This window comes from Dicentrarchus labrax, unplaced genomic scaffold, assembly GCF_905237075.1.
Source record: "Dicentrarchus labrax unplaced genomic scaffold, dlabrax2021, whole genome shotgun sequence".
NCBI lineage: Eukaryota > Metazoa > Chordata > Actinopteri > Moronidae > Dicentrarchus > Dicentrarchus labrax.
Genome location: NW_026136701.1, coordinates 20048988 through 20069660, shown reverse-complemented (window position 1 = coordinate 20069660; position 20673 = coordinate 20048988). Strand labels below are relative to the sequence as shown.

The 20673-nt window shown below is 38.9% G+C and overlaps 1 protein-coding gene across 1 annotated transcript; it reads left to right on the top strand.

Annotated features, from left to right (window-relative positions):
* Positions 1-11940: 11940 nt before the first annotated feature.
* Positions 11941-17064, top strand: amy2a (amylase alpha 2A). Its single transcript, XM_051408832.1, has 10 exons — positions 11941-12048; positions 12396-12723; positions 13511-13657; positions 14121-14318; positions 14480-14710; positions 15342-15475; positions 15768-15990; positions 16084-16205; positions 16286-16411; positions 16830-17064. Exons 2-10 carry the CDS (start codon positions 12556-12558, stop codon positions 17017-17019), a joined length of 1539 nt encoding a protein of 512 aa, XP_051264792.1. The 5' UTR covers positions 11941-12048; positions 12396-12555; the 3' UTR covers positions 17020-17064.
* The last annotated feature ends 3609 nt before the right edge of the window (positions 17065-20673 follow it).

Here is a 20673-nt window from a genome sequence, read left to right as displayed (position 1 = left end):
ATCACAGAATACTATCACCCCTCTATTATAATATATCTTCAAGTAAACATCCAAATAAAGCCAAAGAGGAGTGTTCAAAGTTTGCTTCACTATTTATTTCTCCTTTTTTGGCACAGGAGCAGACTGTACAGTCTGTATATTACTAACTAAAACTTTATAATTGTTAAACCAAACATTTCTTTATCAGAACTATATAAAATTAATTAAAATAGTTTCCATTTGTGAGCTTAAGATAACATAAACTGTTTAGCACAATGTACAGTAGCTTCCTCAGTGAATCCCATGATGGTCTGTCAAGTGCAGTCATGTCAAGTTTTTAAAAAATCTGAATTTAATTTAAAACCCCCAGATGATTTCTCTTGAAAGCCTGACAACTTGATGCATCGCTTTGTGGCCCTGTGTGTGAGAGCTATAGTAAATGGGCAGTGACTCATACCAGTTAGATGTATGGCTCTCCTTGTGGTGGCACGGGCGGCCAGCCACAGAGTTGCCTGTGGTGAAGGCCACTGCACAGGCAGCACTGGAATAGAAGTTTATTACTGGCCACCAAGTCAAGCCCTGCTCACCAAATTGATACCCTGGAACAAATATAACATAGAAAATCACATATACGCATAAACTGTGAAGCAAACGCACACCCATGCACGACAGCTCTCGTGGATGGAGATGCACACACACAACACAGACATATGCGCACACAAAGTTAAAGGCTATACTTTGAAAGTTCCTGTTTAGGTGTAAGTGGGTGAGAAATGTGGTCACATTGCTCAGTCTCTAAGAAAAGTTGCAGTTCAGTGAGGAGAGAAGCCTAAAATAAGATTTGAGATTGAAGGTTTGACAGTTGGAATAAGAAAAGGGTCCTTTATACACACAACAAAAGAGGCAAAAGTGATATATGTGTGAAGAGATCTGCTTTTATATTTAATATATGACATAATTCCTACTGAAGAAACTGTTTTCTGTATTTCAGTGAAAAAAATGAATTCCAGGGTTTCATAGAAAGCTTTTACTCCTTTGACAAATGTGACAAGTGGCTCCGTCAGCCCACGATCATCTCACTGTAATTGAAGACATGATGTCACATCAATGCCTTATAGCTGCAGCTATGTTACAAAAACCACTGTTACCCACATTTCCCCATACTGGGTGGTTTTGTCAGACAAGCTCCAGATATGTGCTACACACACACTTAATAATGGTCTGGGCTTTGGTTTGGCTCCAGACGTTTGGCCGAAGCTTGATCACACTCAATAAAGAAGCATATACAACTGACTGACAGACCGCTTTTATTGCACCATTCAGCACATCAGACAACACGGAAGTTCTGATAAGTAGAAATCTGATTTGTGATAGGGAGTCTGTGAAATTTATCACAGCACATCCATGAAAACAACCTCAACTGAAAAAGTTGGCCAGTGATTTGACTCATAAAAGTATTTCAACAAAGTTATTTTGTGTTTTGGCTTTACAAATTGTAGTATTGATGACGTTATAATACTGCCAGCATCATCTATTTGTTGGGAAAGAAAATACTCATTACAGGAAAGACTGTACCTTGTTGGGTTATGTTTTGGGTTATGTTAAGCCATCATAGTTACAAACCTAATCTAGTACACCGGTCAGCCATAACATTATGACCACTGACAGGTGAAGTGAATAAGACTTATTATCTGGTTATCATGGCAACTGTCAGTAGGTGGGGTATATTAGGCTGCAATTGAACAATGGGCAGTGTGAGGATTTGAGTGACTTTGACAAGGGTCACATTGTGATGGCTAGACGACTGGGTCAGAGCATCTCCAAAACTGCAGCTCTTGTAGGGTGTTCCTGATCTGCAGTGGTCAGTACCGATCAAAAGTGGTCCAAGGAAGGAAAAGTGGTGAACCGGAGACAGGGTCATGTGCAGCCGAGGCTCAGTGACGCACGTGGGGAGTAAAGGCTGGCCCGTGTGGTCCAGTCCAACAGACGAGCTACTGTAACTCAAACTGCTGAAAAAGTTAGTGCTGGTTCTGATAGAAAGGTGTCAGAACACACAGTGCATCACAGTTTTTGTATATGGGGGTGTATAAGATTATGACCACCAGGGTGCCCAGGTGGTCATAATGTAATGGCTTATTGATATTGTCTATAACAAATGAATCTGTAAAGTAAAAGTAAAACATTTCCCTCTGAAACGTAGTATGGTGTAATGTAGCAGGAAATGGAAATATATCAAGATTGTAAGTAAATACAGTAGTTATGGAAATGTGCTTAGTTACCTTCTACTGCTGGATGACTGTGTGTAAGGAAAATAAGAAATTAAAATGATAGAACTCATCACTCAAAAGATTTGTTGACTTACAGTAAAAATTGTAATGAAGAGAAAGAGAAAGACAGACATGCTACATAATCCCTATTGTTCTTTTTTATTCTTTTATTGTCTTTAGCCACTATATTTCTTTACTATATGTTTTGGCAACATTTCTGTTTTCATGCCAGCAAAACAAAATGAAGCTGAAACTGAGAGAGAGTGGTGCCCACTTCCAGGCTGCACTGATTGAGTCAATGGGCACCAGATTACTTACTTTCCCTCCCTCTGCTTGATGAGGTGAGCTTAATTTGGAACTAAGGGGTTTTCAAATTTGCTGAGGAATTTGGATTTCATTCACCAAATCCTTAGAGAGACACCTAGTGTTGCAAACTTAAAAGTGCACTCAGAGGCCCCAAGCATGGTGTTTATGGTGTGTGATGGTCCTCTATGATTGTGGTGTGTTTTAGGATGAGCAGATAATAGACAGAAAAAAAAACACCCGGGGACAGGTTGCACAGGGTGAATCCCATTCAGCTGCAAACTCTCACAACTCTGGAGGTTCTAATTTGAATTAACTGGAAGTGGGTCTTTCCAGAATGCCTCATGGAAGTCCTCCAAAATTAACTTCCTGGATATTCTACAGGGCCTGTCTACATCCATTCTCATACCCAAATGGTACTCTGGCCAGCTTTTGGTGGTGGAGTATTTGTCAGGATATTATAGAAATAGGAAAAACCAGAAAGTAAGGGGGAGAAAGAAGAAACAGCATTGAAAGGGTGAAGAAAGTACAAGCATGAAAAGCCTTTATCACAATTAGCAGATATGAAGATTCTTAGATAACAATGTTAGTCTTAGTGCAAGTGAAACAGTGAAAAAGACATACAGTTAATTCTCATTTAGCTATTCTGAACGTTGAACGTGAAATTTGTAGACAGTTGAAACCATGATCAGCATCATGTGATTGCAATCACATGAGGTAGGTGTCTTCCTGCAAAATCTCTCAAAAAAACAACTTTAATTTTATGAACAATTTTCAACAAGTGAGCTCTGCAGTTAATCATTTAATAAGTTTAAGTGTTCAAATGACAAATTCCCATTTTAATGTTAAATCGACTGCCACATGTTCTAGCAGTGAGAATTCTTTATGGTTTAATTATTTTTTTGTATGTTTCATCATGTGCTGTGTAAGTAACAAGAGAGCTGTTTGTGTCTGAACCACTGTCTCATGAATTGTCTCATATTCCAAAACAAATCCAAAAGAAAACGTATTATGTTGTTGTAAGTGGATAGTATTATCCTTGCTAATATTATCATAGCATAAAGAATGTTGCAGAAGAGCTGCAGCAGTCGAATGGCACCTACAGGCATACCAGGAGCCAGGAGCGAGTTGCGGGCGCAAGATGACAGGAGCCAGGACCAGAGCGTGCGCCGCCTTCTGGGTGAGGATGAAGGGAGTGGGTTGTCACAACAATGTTGGCAGCAAAGGACAGATGGTCATTCAGAGTCACACCCAGGTTCCTTACAGTCTGAACCGGGGACACCACTATGTTCTGAGTGGTAATGAAGAGGTCCAGGATGGGGGACACCTTCTCTGGAAGGAAGAGCAGCTCTGTATGATTTATGTGCAGAGTTTATTTTCACATTCATCTGCTAAAGGGGCAAAGTTTCACTGTGCTCAATAAAGTGTGATGGGAACCTACTTTTTTTTGGCAGGGATTTGTACACACTATCAGGCACACTGCTACTGCTTCACTTTTTCCTCATGAAAAACTGGGTTAAATGTCTTACAATATGGAAAGGGGATGTGCTTTAATACTCCACCCCATTTTCTCTCCCTCTTCTGCTTTCTCTCCCCCTCTTCCTCCCTCTCTCTTTCCCTGTGTCTCTGAGAAAGAGGACATTGTTTCTTAATTAATACACCATGTGTTTGGAATACTCAGGACTGAGGGAGGTTCAATGTGTGAAAGATTAATAGCTAAAGATATCCCCCACATAGGCCATCAATTAGGAGTTACAAGTATGAACATTTTGAAAACTTCCTGTGGTGCTCTGCGTGAAGCAGAATACGAGTTGGTAGTTTTGGTTTTTGGTTGATTTGCGACTAAGACGTGGGCTGTAAGGGATATAAGAAGTACAATAATTAAAGATGATGCCACTTTATGTGGCTAAAGGTAGCAAAGCCTTAGTCAAGCCTTTCTCTAATATAAGACACTTTATCTATTGACCCATCTTCTCCCAGTCCACCACATATGTGTGTGTCTATCCATGCCAGTGCGTTGCACAGAGGTACTGTAGCTCTTGGCTACTGTTATGGCAGCGAGTACAGAGAAGCAGCCAGTTGAAGACAGGAACTTGGACAGATCTGGCAAACCTTGGACTACACAGTTTACGACCAAAAGCAAATACAGTCTGCAGAGAACAAACGACGGGTGCTCGGCGTGTTTATACGAAAGCTCATTAGTGTGAGATCAGGTCGAGGTTTACAGCCAACCTCTTCCCTCTCCGTGCCAACTATACAACCTGTGATTATTCCTCTTTAAGTATAAGCCTGAGACCTACAGCACTGCGTCTTTGCCTTTAAAGACTTGTTGCTATTTTTTCTTGAGGGAGAGGAGTGTTTTAAGAGATGATTTCAGTGCTGTAATGCTACCTCCTGTGCCACAGACAGACATCTGTCGCGCACATTGCTGCAGTTTAGTGAGGACGATGATCATCTGGTGAGTGTTTTGGGGTGCTGCTTGGTTGCCAGTTAAATAAATGTACATTCACTAAAATATTTGATACTCTAACAGCAGTGGTCCCTCATGCTCACTTTATGTTTAGTGAACTCCTGTGTCTGTTGAAATGACCAATCAAAGACAAAGATAACCAGCAGAGTGAGACTGAAGTGATACAGGGGGAAGTTTGGGGCCGGTGTGAGTTGAGGCGGGACTCCAGCAAATGTTTGATAAAAGGCTGATATTGTGTGATTTGAAAGATGCCTGCCTGCTCTACCCCATCACCAAGTCTCCTCTCATCTTCCTCCCTTCTCGCTCTGGAGGAGCAGAGCACTAAAAAACAAAGTAAGCCTTCTATATCTCAAAGCCAGCAGTGATATCATGGAAAAGGCTGTCTGTCAGTCAGGTGTGGGAGGGAGTCAAAGGGATCACTGTTGCTCCCTCAAAATTCACAGATTTTTAGCAAAAGTGATTTATCATATATTGGAATTAATTCTCTTACATGTTATATTAATAGTTAATAAAATCAATAATGTAGATTCATCATAACTTCTTGCCCAGCGATTGCATTCCCTAGAAATATCATGACAGAGTAGTAGAAAGAAATCACAGAAAACAAGGGTAAAGTGGATTCAAGTCTTTCCCAAAGGCCATACAGCTGAAACTCTGCACCCCTCAATCCTCTGTTATTGTAGCATAAAAGGTAACAAATGTCTAAGGAGGAGAAACTACAAACATTTCAGAAGTACAGGGGAGCTCGGGAATTTTCCTCACAGTAAAGCTGTTGCTCAGCTTATAACCATGAAAGCAAAGCTCTCATTTCCCGCTGACTACTGTGAAAGAGGATCATAAAATTGACTCCATCTGTAATTTTATGGCTAACTTTCCAGTCACCAGCAGCACAACGGCATTCCTTCTATTAAGTTCTATTAAAATTGACTTAAAGGAATGTATTGTGTAGTATGTCTTTGGGATAAATTGTGTTTTTTGTGGATAGCTGTTGTGTATACATGTCCCTTTAAAGTCCCAAATCAGACAAGTTTGGGCACATTTGACAAGAGATCATGGCATGACTTGGTTTTGAACACACGTTATCGTGGTTATTTCACTTGATGTTATGTTTACGAACCTTTGCTACACCTCTTTGTATCCTTTTTATGATATTAACAGTGAGTGCAATAATTCATCTTTTGATTTACAGACAACTCAAGTTTTTCATTAATTATGTGTACTACTAAGCTTGGATGCGTTTTCAACTGGGGGTGTGGTGTTTTCCAGGCAGGGAGGGTCTAACAAAAAGAGGACATTGGTTGTATTATATGAAATGTGAGATCCACTATTTTTAGATCTTGGCTACTAACACTCATTGTGATGAACCCGCATAGAAATATCACCTGGAGCATTTTAGTGTCTTTTAGCTCATTATTTTGGTTTTATTACCTGCAGCTTTACTGTTTTGGTTCAATCCCAAACACTCATTAGCTTCAGTCGGAAGTAGTTTTAAGCTCTAAAAACCCACCTTACCTAAATACAACTTCCAAACCTTTGTAGATTCTAGGCTCTCCAATGTAAGGTGTTGCAACTTTTCTCACTTTCACATCAATTTTTAAACTTGGGGTCTGGGAACATTTGATGGCCGATTCATATTCTGAAATTTTAAATTAAGAAATTAATAATAATCAGTCAATTTAAATAAGACTTTTTATTCCAGACTACTGTTGTCCTACTTAGAGTGATAAGACTTGCGGGGAACGCTGTACTGTATATGTTCAGGATTACTGTCTACACGTGTTTCTTTAATGTCTAAATGTGAGAAGCATGTGTCTCTACAAGTGTCTTCTCTGACTGGATGGAGAGCATGTGTGTGAGAGAAAGAGAGGGTGAGAGAGTGTCTGAATCCATGACTTGTCTAAAAATGTAAAGGTGTTTGAGTTCATGTTTGTAAATGTGTGCATGTGTCTGTGCTGACATTTGTGTCTGTGCGTGTGTGTCTGCCTGTGTGTGTGTGTATTAGCAAGTTTCAGAGCGTGAACCTCTCCTGGGGGACTTCCGCTGCTGCTGTTATTCTTTGCAGTGAGATGGAAAGCTTTTCCCAACATCTGCACAACATATCATCACGGCAACAAAAAAAAGGAGGATACTGGGCAGAAAGTTTCCTTTGGAAGAGCCTGTGGATTTCACTTTATAGGACTTTTTCCTCCTTGGTATGCCTAGTTTAGTTGAGGAAACCTGAAAAGTTCCCAAAATGCAATTCATTTATTGAAAAATTTAAAACCGTAAAGGGAAAAATGTGGTGACACACTTCACGTCATAGCAAGAAACACTTGTTAGTACCCTTTAAGGCATTACTGGGATCATTAAAAAGCCATGCTAAGTTAAGGGCAGTAAATTTTTGCAGTACCCTGTGAAGCGACAAATGCTTTACATCAGACTATTACTGGACCATAAATGTGGTTAGTTTTCATTTGACACCTCTTCATCCGACAGTGTGGATTTTTATGTTTCCAAAACCAGTGAGTGATGCAACTTTATTAAATATAATGCTGCGTGCTTTGTTTTTGCGAAAGCTTTTACAGTAGACTGTTAAAACCTGCACACTGTGTTATTGCTTTCATCCAGCATGCCATGTGCTATCTGTTCGCAAACAGCTCTTACACCGGAGCTATCTGGCTGAGAGAGCAACCTGAGGTGTAAGAAGACGAGGTACATACAGCTTGTTATCCTTCCATCCACAGCCCTTTTTTTCCCTTTACGGTTTTTACTCCCCCTTCTCTTTTTCCATTCTCTCCCTCTGTGTTTTTCCTCATTTACCCTGAACTGCAGCAGCACCCCCCACCCCTTACCATCTCAAGCAGTCTCTCTTCTCTTATTTTCCTCATTTGTCTTCAACTAACACCACACTCCCACCTCTCGTTCTCTTCTCTCTTCTTCCTTCTCTCTCTTAACCTGCTGACCTGCTTTTCTTTTTATCTCCCTCTCTCATTCTTCCTCACTTTCTCTTCCCCTGTCTTCAGTCGACCCTCCGGCCTCCCCCCTTCGCTATGACTCTTCCACTTTCCCATGACAGAACCAGGGGCGGGAATCAAATGACCAGCTTCTCTTCTTTCACCTGGTCTCAGAGCTCGAGCTGTGAAAGAAAGCTTTGTCCCCCAAACCCTTCATCGCCTCTGGAGGTATGTCCTGTGTTGTCCATACAGGAAAGGACTTTGGTCTGACTGGAATTTTTGGGGCCCATGGGAAAATGTGTGAGTTTGTGAGTTAAGGCCTTAACTCTCCCTCTGACATCTCCTCCCACAAAGCATGCTGCGTCATTAGGATGAAAACCTCATGCCAGTAATTCAAAAGAAAAGAAAGAGGTGGCTATTATTGATCACATGACAAAGGGGTCATTCGTAGTGATGAATCGACAGATAATGATCCACCAAATGTGTTGCTACAGTCGGCATTATAGAGCTGTATTGGCAAGTTTCAGCTCATCTTTAAGCTGTCTAGCTTAAATTTTCACTCGTTTGGTTCACTCTCATTACACCATTTTTCAACTGCAACCGGCAGATGTTTTCAGTAAAAAACCTGTAAAAACCCACAATACACTACCTCAGTTTAGCACCAAACTGCAGACACAGTAAGCGACTAGCTAGCTGGTGAACATAGTGAAGCATTTACCAGCTAAAGAGCCAGAAGTTTCCCTCAGGAGACCAAAAACAGATGAATGATAATCTTGTTCTGTATCTGCGTGATGTGGAAGAAGCAACTGTTTGCAAACAACTTCACCATATCAAGTTAAAAGGTGATGACCTGTCAATGCTGTGGTAACAACGTTTCTGCTTCCCCCAAGTGGTCAAGTTGTTAATGCACGTTTCACATACAGTCTTATTCTCATTTTGACCCAAAAACAAACAAAAAAATGTGAATGTGTGAAAACAAGTGTGAATAATGCATGAATAAACAATTTGATGTCTTGTCTTGACCGGAAATTCCCCACACACACAAAGACATCAGGTATTTTCATCTTTAATAATTAACTCAGTATGGATTTAGCTTTACTGTTCAGATAAATATATATATCTATATTTCTCTCTCTCTCTTTATATATTTAATATAAACATATAATAAACATTTATATACACAAATATAAAATGTTTTTGATGCTTCTGCATGTGCACTTGTATGCTTTTGTCTGGACCATTACCATGGCTTCAGACACTCCAGAAAACAGTGCTGCATCCATGAACAGGCCATCACAACCTCAGAAAAAAACCTTCACTGTAGAATTAGATCTTTATCCCTTTAGACCTTATGTGTCAACGCTTGCAGTCTGCGCTGAGATTAGTTATTAGTGAGTGTTTCCACCGCAAACGTGTCGGGGCCCCATCACTTTTACATGCCTGTGACCCATAGACTCACTGGGGGGAGCGACCCAGAACGAAACCCAGTAAGGCAGGTCAGATGTCTGTTTGACACGCTCTCTGCAGGGGGGACGGGAGGGGCAGGAGCTGGGTCAGATAGTAAGCAGGTGGGACGAGGCATGAAGAGGCACAACAGGCCTTATTTACAAAAGCTTCAACACACACAAACCTACAGTCAGTGTGGCATTTACTGCCCTTTTTTATGCACCGGCAGTGACACAGGGACATAAGTTTTTGTGTTGTTAGTTGTGGATACTGAATCCCATTTTCAATGTTATATCAATAGACAATGAATTAATTTTCTATTATGAATAAAGAAATTATGTTTGAATACCAGTAAGTACACATTGTATTAAGGGGAAAATGTTGTTATAGTACATGAGGTTAACACATAATGATGTACAATTTGGTTATACTGTGTTTTAAATGGAGCAGTTTCTATGAAGAACCATTGGGGGAGCTATTGTTATATGAAAGTACATCACATCACCACTATAACATGCTGCTCAGAGTTATACAGAAACTGAAATTGGAATGGCAATTATAATGTAACATTTGGCTAGGGTACCGGTAGGGCAAGTATTTCAGGACAGTTAATATAACTCCACATACAGAAATAGAAAAATGAAAAAAGTAAAACAAAAAAATATACTAATGATGAATGCAAAATTAATAATTTTTTTATGTTTTTATTTTCTTCTGACTAATGAAACCCAATATAAGTAGTAAGTTGTGACCATTCTCTTTGGTATAAGCTGGGCCTACACATTTAATTAAACAAATCTTCAAATGAGCATTTATATTACATCAAATACAGAAGATCGTGTTTTATATGTTATATGTTCTATGCAGGAACAAATGTATATTATTTTATTTACCAACAAGTTAAAGACAGACAGAGAGATAAATGACAGACCTCAGAGAGCTTACTAAGTTTATGAACAAACTATTATGAAGCTCCAATAAAATAAATCAAGACAGACAGACATTTTGGATTTGAGAGGGGTGCGTACACAATATGTTAACATCAATCACGGTTTTACATTCTGTTGTCGATTTCTGAAAGATGTTTTCTGTTCAAAATTATCTTTATAAAAATTCTCATAAAAGTCATCAAGGTGATAAAACTGTAACTAAGGGCCTATAGGGTCACATTAGGGTTAATAAACAAAAATGATTGTGGAATAAATGCAAAAAAGTACAGTGGTGAGACGTCTATATACGGACAGATACAGACAGTATACAAAAGATTGCAGACTGGATCTTTGACGGATTTTATTTTTATTTTTATATAATATGACATATGACATACAGATCTGGTTACAGATCCATAAACCTGTATACCATTAGCTCCTTTAGGATAGAATTCTTTTTTGTCCAGTCTTGAAAAAACTGACATGCCAACAACATACAATTTACACAATACAAAATCCAACAGAGCCAAACATGCAAAAGCATCCAGACAATTGATCTGTCTCCCAATGTATAATTCATCATTTAATACTTAATACCAACTGTATAAACATTCATGCAGTGGGACATAAACACAGCTGCAAGAAAGGTCAGTAAGGTGCCTGTACTGCATCGCCCACGGTACTGTGTAGTACTGTATATTTATTTATTTTAGAAAAGTAGAGAAGCAGTAATGGTAGTATTGAGATCTTTTACTCAAGTAGCAATACCACACAAAATACCCCAACACAAGTAAAAGTCCTGCATTCAGTTATTTGTATTTGCAATATTAAGTAGCAAGTGTTAGCAGCAAAATGCACATAGTACAATCAAAAGTAAAAACTAAATAAACTTCACTCTTGTAAATGTAGCAGAGTAAAGAAGCCAATATATCCCTCTAAAATGCAAAGTGCATAAAAGTATAAAGTATCATTAAATGGAAATAAAAGTAAGTAAGTACAATACTTTAGTGAATCTACTTAATTACGTTCCACCACTAAAGAAAGAAAGTGAGATAAATGAAAATATGAAACTACTCTTTGACCTTTTGACAGTACAAACATGGAATAATGTAATCTGACCAGTGTAGGTTACCCTTTATTTTGTTTTCTTTTGTGTATACAAAAGTTATTTTGAGGATTAACCTTATGTAGTATCATACATTTATCTCCTTAATCTACTCTTAAGTTGACACACTGGCAGGCTGCAGAGGGTTATATTTGAAGTCCCTTATGGGAAAAACAAATTTGACCTCCTACCCTTCCGACTCGAGTGTAGCTTATCGGTATTGACTTTCTTTGTTGGGAAGCTGATAATATCATGGTGAAGTTACACAAGGACTTAGGTTGTTTTGTAACTGCTGCACCTCCAACATTTTGTTTGTGTGTGTGTGAGAACAGTAACGTAAAACTAACCACTGCTATGGTGATTTAATATGACAATTATGGGCCAAATGCATAAAATCTTGCATAGATTAACTTGTTGTAACTGTGTGACAGAAAATGTGACTGCTCACATGCACGTGCCTCAGCTTTTTGTTTACTCTGCCCCAAATAGATCTTTGGTTCAAATTAAAGTTTTGTAACTCAAGTTAAGTTGCTGGCTGTTGCAACACCATGGGGTTATTGAACTGAATGAACAAATTCTAAAGCAGGATAAATATAACCATGTCATATTCTGAGTGGTAAGAGCTTTGAAATACAATTTTTATGTTTTTATATTTGAATTAATGTAAGGGGAATCTCATAAATTGCTTAAAATGGCATTATAGGGATATTTAAAGCTGTCTTTTTCTTTTTGTTTACTCATGCTGCTGCTGAATGATAAGAGTTTGTGTTTGTTTTGATCAGTTTGATAAAATTCAGTGCAACACTGTCACTGTCAGAATTGAATAAGTACGCATTATGATCTTTGGCACATATTTTCAGTCTCTTCAAGTAACATGTTTTATATTTGGGTAAAGACATTATGCCCACTCATGTTTCCCGGTTTTCAACATGTACGTGCCTCAAAGCTATTTTTTCCTTCTAGGTTTGAAACAAGGTTGGAAGCTGTGAGAAAGAAGCACCTGTTTAACCTCCATGCTGATATTTGCTAGTCTGTCATTGGTCCAGGAGAGAGAGAGAATTAGTATAAACACTAAGAGTGAGGCAGCAGTCGAGTGTGACCTTCTCAATCATCCAGGGCAAGCATGAAGTTGTTAATTCTGGTGGCTTTGTTCGGGGTCAGCCTCGCCCAGCACAACCCCCACATCAAGCATGGCAGGACCGCCATCGTCCACCTGTTTGAGTGGCGCTGGGCGGACATTGCTGCAGAGTGTGAGCGCTTTTTGGGTCCCAATGGTTTTGGTGGAGTCCAGGTATGACTACACAGCTTCTCATTCTCAATGAGATAATATATATCTGATCATAATAATGTCGGTTTTGCACACAGGTGGCTACAAAGGGTAATAAAAGCAAGCTGTTTATTTAATTCAAATAAAAAAAATTAAATATCAGTATATTGCCCACCAGCTTGTGATCACTTTATACTGAATTATATTAAATGGATCAGAGAAGCAAAATATCAGCAGGTACAAAGGTGATTTCAGTTGTTTCTTTCATTGCATTTCAAACTAAAACTTTTGGAAAAATAAACAGAAGGAAGGTGATGCTGATATAAAATACAAAATAAGAATAAAAATCTTGCAATATAATTTGGATATACAGGATTGTATAAGGGTTCAGTAGTCTCTCGTTGTCATCTGTCTCTTTGCTTTCATTTTCCAGTTATTTAAAATTGCACGTCCATTAGGTTTAATGACTCACAAGAGACAGATTTTAAAAAGAGTGGCAAATATAAAAAAATACAAGAAACAGTGATATTCTAACTTTTAGTGTAGATCAAGCTCCAATAATGCTACATTTCCTATAATACACCTGTATAGCATCACTCTCCCTGATTTTTGTTTTCAGACTATACAACTGTTTTCACAGACTTCAATAGTGCTACTTCTGATGATTAAACTAAACTTCAAACCTGCTGGAGTGCACCTTTAATTGATTGTACACTCAATATAATCCTATTTAACAACAATCTTCTGTCAGCAGACAATCCCTGTGTTAAAAGTGATGATTACTGTAATGTCTTCCCTCTGTGTTGTTCAGATCTCCCCTCCAAATGATCACATTGTGCTGAACAATCCCTGGAGGCCCTGGTGGCAAAGATACCAGCCAATCGGCTACAACCTGTGCTCCAGATCTGGCAGTGAGAATGAGCTGAGAGACATGATCACCAGATGCAACAACGTTGGGGTAAACTACATGAAAACAATGATTTAGTGAAAAGCATTAGGAACATTGTTCTATGCTTGACAACGCCTCGTAAATCTACAGCCCTACAAGACAACAAATTCTTACCAGATACATTACATAACTTTATAGCTTTATGCATAATTATGAGTTTTATAACAACAGGCACCTGGCATTTTAGAACAAAAGACATTTTTTGAGTGAAGAGCAACAATTGGATGAATTAATAACTCTGTCTTAAGGGACTATCATTCACATTTTAGACATTTAGGTGCTGCTATTTTGTTTAGAATGATATGCCTTACTTAATGGACCACCAACATTGCAGTAAACAGAGCAGCTTTGACATATTCCTATGACCTGAGAATGAACTGAAGGTGCTAAGAAAAGGAGTGAAAGTGAAGAGGGATGAAAGCGAGGTGTTGATTAGTTGTGTTGCACCTACAACCCTGCATCTACCCCACAGGTCAACATCTATGTGGATGCTGTCATCAACCACATGTGCGGCGCCGGCGGTGGAGAGGGAACTCACTCTTCATGTGGAAGCTGGTTCAGTGCTGGCAGGAGGGACTTCCCCACCGTCCCCTATAGCCATTTGGACTTTAATGATAACAAATGTAGGACTGGCAGTGGCGATATTGAAAACTATGGTGATAGCAATCAGGTAATGAATGTCACTTTTTCCTTATTACCATTCCACAGTACATTTTTACTCCATTTGAGGGTCCATACAATACAGTAAACCCATTGTTTGACTTTGAGGAGTTTTAAAACAACAGTATAGAATAATTGTATTATGATGTAAATGCTTATTTGCTGCTCTAGGTGCGCGACTGTCGTCTGGTTGGTCTGTTGGACCTCGCCCTGGAGAAAGAGTACGTCAGGGGCAAGGTGGTAGACTTTATGAACAAGCTTATTGACATGGGTGTGGCCGGATTCAGAGTGGATGCCTGCAAGCACATGTGGCCCGGTGACCTTTCTGCTATCTATGGTCGTCTCCAAAACCTCAACACTAAGTGGTTCCCTGATGGCTCCAGAGCCTTCATCTACCAGGAGGTAAGTTTTTCAAAATTGTTTACTTGATTACCAAAACAATAAAATATATCAAAAAGAAAAGAAAAAAGTGCCACACAACCATACATTTCCATGAAATACCTGTACTGTAGTGTTGAACTGAACTGAACCAAAAGGCTGGATTACTTGAGTTGGAGGAAAACGTGCAGCATGTGAACAAAAATCAGCTGCCAGTAAAACACACCCACATGACCAATATATTTGAGACAATAGGTGCAAAACAGCATTCAGCAGAGTCATGGGAAAAGTGGCACAGAAATTAAGATGGTAAAAACAAACACACACTGGGAGCAGATGTTAACATTCGACACATTTCCACAGTAGTTGGCATGACAAGCAGGTAAATACAGGTAATAGTGATACTGTAAAAGGATGAAAAAAACGAAGGCTGCAAGAACAGCCTCTGATCTAAAAAATAAGAGTGCTCAGTCTTCACTAACAACATGAATGTTTAACAGCAGAAATGTGGTTCTTGTTACTGCTGAATCAAAACAGCTTACTTGTCAAATTACTTTTTGTCAACCCACACATGACTGATATGGCGTGGTTAATCTAAACCATATCTACTTTGAATAGTGTGGCTGATGTGACTTATGTGTTGATTTCCCTCTAGGTTATTGATCTCGGAGGTGAGCCCATCTCATCTAGGGAGTATTTCCATCTGGGAAGGGTGACTGAGTTCAAATATGGTGCCAAACTGGGAACTGTCTTCAGAAAATGGAATGGCGAGAAGCTGTGTTACACCAAGTATGTGTGTTTTTGTTTGTATGCCTAAGTCACATATCAAAGTGATTTATTTTTTTAACCAAGAGATAGCTCCATAAATTGCTGGATTGGACGACTAGGTTCTTACTCACTAACTGTGTTTCTAGAGACAAACTGTTTGACCTAATTATTCGTGAATCATCACTGACTAGAACTGGTACATTTTAGAGTTTCTGATTTAAATACTTTAATGGAATTATGAATAAATACTAGAATTAAATAAAAGTGTACTCCTCATTAAAAAGTGAAAAAAAAAATCTTTTCTTGTTTGCAGGAGCTGGGGAGAGGGATGGGGTTTCATGCCCGACGGCAATGCTCTTGTCTTCGTTGACAACCATGACAACCAGAGAGGCCACGGTGCCGGTGGTGCATCCATCGTTACCTTTTGGGATTCCAGGCTCCACAAGATGGCTGTCGCCTACATGCTGGCCCACCCTTACGGAGTAACCAGGGTGATGTCTAGCTTCCGCTGGAACCGCCACATTGTCAATGGAAAGGTAGATTCTGTTTTACTATAATAAAATCCAATCTGTAGTGTACATTTGTTTAGTTCTTTCTATTAAACTCATTTATCCATCATTATCTTGTAGGATCAGAATGACTGGATGGGCCCTCCCAGCCATGGTGATGGGTCCACCAAGTCTGTTCCTATCAACCCTGACCAGACTTGTGGAGACGGCTGGGTGTGTGAGCACAGATGGCGTCAGATCAAGTGAGTCCTCAGAAAGCAAGAGACATGGAACTGTTGACCTTGCACAGAGCTCACTTATTCACTTCTGCTTGGTCATTTAGGAACATGGTTATTTTCCGTAACGTGGTCAATGGACAGCCTCATTCCAACTGGTGGGACAACCAAAGTAACCAGGTTGCCTTTGGACGTGGTAATCGTGGTTTCATTGTCTTCAACAATGATGACTGGTAAGGATTATTTTCTTATTAATATAATTGGTACTGACAGTATTAGTGTCAGTTAAAATAGTAGTAATACTAATTTAACCTACCAAAATTAAACAAACCCACCCAGATTAAACAAATGCATAGGACTGGCTGCAGATGCATGTCCCATTAGTTAAAACAAATAGTATTACATGTATTAGTATACATAAAATGTATAACAAATAGTTATAAAAACCTGTTAATATTTATTATTCTTGTATTCTTCTTGTTGAAGCTTGTTTTTTCCCATCACATAAAACTGCCATTCTCTCTCTTAGTGATACCCCATTAGGTTACACCTCCAGTTTTAATAGAAAATACAGCTAAATAATATATTCATTCTTTTATTGTTACATTTTGGTGGTTTTAAAAATAATATGTACCATGTTCTCACCTTCAGGGACCTGGATGTCACCCTGAACACTGGCATGCCCGGTGGCACCTACTGTGACGTCATTTCTGGACAGAAGGAAGGAAGCAGGTGCACTGGGAAGCAGATCCATGTTGGCGGTGATGGTCGTGCCCACTTCAAGATTAGCAACAGAGATGAGGACCCCTTCGTTGCTATTCATGCTGATTCCAAGCTGTAAAAACATCCTGTACAACTTCAAATAAATATTACTTTTCAACTGCAATGTTGAACTTGACTTTTTACTGATATAATTTGAAAAACAATTATTTTTGCCATAGATTTTTGGTTTAAACTTTCAGATCGATAGAAAAGAAAGCCGTACGTTTCTAGTCACAGTTTTTAGGAAAATGCATTTGTAACCACACCCAATAGTGTCACTTTGATGTGCACAGAAAACATTATAGAGGCTCACAGCACTGCGGCTTACTTTCCCATTGAGCATATGCATTTACCATCATTGTATGTGGACTCCCTCCTGAGCACGAAATACATGGAAAAAGCATAAAAACAAACCTGATAAAATTGTTAAGGTCTATTGTGTAATAAACTGTTCTCTCCATTCATAGCAATTGCCATGTGGGAGAGGGGTTGTATCATATGCAAAGTGACATCTATACTTGCACACTTAAAGGGCAACATACGTGAATCACCCATATGCAGAAAATCTGTCCGTCTGTTAGTAAAATCTGGTCAGATCAGGCATGAATAATTACAGTATATAATGATACTGTTTGACCATCATCTGTTCAAAAAGCAGCGTTTTTCAGAATTCAGTATCCTTAAAAGCCCTTGCAATGACAACTGTTCTACTGCCATCTCTGTTACTCAATATATTAAAAGGCTAACAGACTGCCAGAAACTTTGAACACTAAAGGCCAAGGTAAAAAGAGTTACAGCTGTAATAATGATGAGAACAGTAATTTACTTCTCAATTGATTAACTTAAGAAGGAGTCAGACGTAATGTAATTTTAAACTTTTGTTAGAAAGACTTAAATGGACAGACTATTAAGCCCACAAATCTGCCATCACTACAAATTCAGCAATTTTTCTTCTTCGGTTTTACACAGATCTAGCCACCGATCATGGATTTTGTAGGCTAAAAAAACAAGCAGTCACTAGCAGATTAATATCATAGGTTTAAGCTAATGCTAAGCTAAATGCTAAGTGAAAACACAAGATTACTCTTTAATATTTCCAATTTAATATACAGTGAAAAACCCATTCTCTACACTTTTGCTCTTGTATTTTAGGTTTTGTGAAGGCTAAAGATTCTGTATAGACAGTGTCATACATACTGCTTCATGATTAAATGGTTTTTAATATTACTTTTCAAATGATATTTAATTAGACAACTACACAGTCAGAGAGTATCCTGAACAAGAGCTGTGATTCCTGTGTCCTTCCTGGATTGTGTATTCTTGTCCTCCACTGGGACACCTCCTGGCCATCACACCGCAGTCACTTCAGTTTCACCTGAGTGCAACGCTGGCATCCATCATTAGGGCAGCGTTGGGGCCCAAAGTGCCAGTGAGTCAAATCTCCATCCTTACTTCCTTCCTGTCTCCACCTTCCCTGACCACCTACTGCGTCCCCGTCAGCAGCCCTGGACCGGTGACACCAGAGTGCCAGCCACCAGAGGTGAAACAGCAAAGGTGATGACTGACAGAATATTCAGCTCATCTCTGTTGTCATGGCAACGTGATCCAAGACTGGTGAAAACCTGGGAAATTCTTTAACGCCCCATAAAAAGAATAAGTTTAGCAATAAAAGAAAAAAAGGGTCTTACTTACTCAGTAAAGGCGGTGTAAACACTGGCTGATCACATGGTTTGTAATGTGTCCACAGATAGAAGTGTTATCAACTTTACAATCAAATCACACAGATTATAATAGAAAGTAATGGTAACATATAGGTTACAGTGCACACCTGCATTCTTCTCACGTCGGAAAGTATGTTAAGCTTTTGCACTCCAAAGTTGTGAATTGCTGTTACATTTATGGCATGTGATGAATCTTTGTTGAGCGAGAAAGTCAGAGTGACAGAAAGTGCAGGAGAAGGATGGAAGGAGACCTTAACATTGGACTAGCCTCAACATATTGCAACTGCTAAATTATTGACCCTCTCTCCATCTTTTGGTCCGGCAGCTGTGAGGGCCTGTACCTTCCGATTAGCTGCAGAGATGTCAGCGTAGCAGACCGGGGTCTTTGGTCCTGTCATCCTCACTGATGCTTTGTGACATGGCTGTCAACGGTGTCCCCATCCTGTTTCATATTTCATATGGTGCACCAGACCTGCCTGTCACATCACCCAAGGAGAAAGACAGTCATCAACTTAAAGAAGAAGCAAGTGAGATTTTGGATCTATTCAGCTGTCTGACACTGCTCTGAGAAAGTCAAAAAGACAGTGTAGGTGAGGTTCATGCTCTGCTCTGATAAAGACAAGGAACAACATTTCATTTTTTTTTAACATTATCAATTAAAATCTAATAATTTACAGCCTAAATAGTTACCTAGCTGTTTAAACACTAGTTTAGTACACTATAATGGCGGTTTGGGTGCTGAATATTTTTTTGAATGCTCTTGCAGTAATCATGAACACAACATATGATTCCTTTGAGCAATGTGGTACCTTTTCAGCTTCATATCACATGGGGGCAGTATTGAAGCAAGAACTTGGACACATTAGCTTTTCCAAGGCAGGATTAAAAAGGACCATGAGACATTTTGCTCTCTGTGAAATGTATTTCATAACTGTTTGAAATTCAATGCAGAATTATTCAAGATGCGAAAAGAATTCATGATTGATGTTTAATTCTACAAAATTAAGCATGAATTATATATATTGTCAATGACAGTAAAATAGGTGAATGATAGATGACCTTATTGCTCATACAACCTTAATACATGCAAAACTGAATAATGGTGGGCTGTCAGTGTTTGCTCTCAGATGATACAGACTCAGCCTTCAGTGTCCATTAATGCGAGCAGTCCATTGTTTATTTGTGTGATATTAACACCACATTTCTCAACTCATCACTCTGACGAAGAACTCAGTGCAGTGGGGTATTGATCCCAAATTCCTGACAGAATCTTCATCCATTTTCTGTTCACTGGCGACTCCTGTCAAGCCTCCAGCTTCCTCACCCAATAGCTGTCACATCATATCTCTGTATAGAGGCACTTTTACCATAGCAACGTGCTATGGCAACTTGAACATCTACAAATAGGCAACCTTAAATGCTTTGAAAGGTGATTCGGAAAAAAATAGGAATTAAGATTTCACAGTTCACTTCTCTAGTTAATCTAATCTGAACAAACCTGGAGAAAACTTGGTCTTCAAGAAAAAAAGGAGCTGTATGTTGGTGTATAAATTAAAGATAGTGCTGTTTTATGTGCCAGCCATAATACAAATATTCTTTAGACCAGCATAGGTCCATGGAGAAAGTGGTGTGATACAGCTTTTTTAACTTTCTTTTTACTTTGACTATTTATCACCCTAATTTCCCCTGTGGATATATTTTGGCTTTGATGCAAGGTATCACGTACATGCAGTATTTTTATTATTTTTTTCTGTGAAAACATCTAAGATATCATGTTTTCTAAGTGGAAAAGAGAATACTTTTAATTCATTGTTTTTACTTTTTTATATATAGTTTTAAAACTCATACTGTTTATCTCTCCTTATTGTATTTATAACAATGCAGTGATAATGTTTTCACGCTGCCTTTTCGGCCAGGTCTCTCTTAATCTAAATTCATTTTACGTAGTTTACTTATATAAAGGAAACAGAAATTAAATGAAAGAAACTAGAGTACAAGTCACATATGCTGAA

Excerpts from the sequence above, each read along its gene's own strand:
- amy2a (XM_051408832.1), top strand. The coding sequence starts at position 12,556 with ATGAAGTTGTTAATTCTGGTGGCTTTGTTCGGGGTCAGCCTCGCCCAG. Across the intron at positions 14,319-14,479 it reads ACTATGGTGATAGCAATCAG|GTGCGCGACTGTCGTCTGGT; the intron begins GTAATGAATGTC and ends TTGCTGCTCTAG. Across the intron at positions 14,711-15,341 it reads GAGCCTTCATCTACCAGGAG|GTTATTGATCTCGGAGGTGA; the intron begins GTAAGTTTTTCA and ends ATTTCCCTCTAG.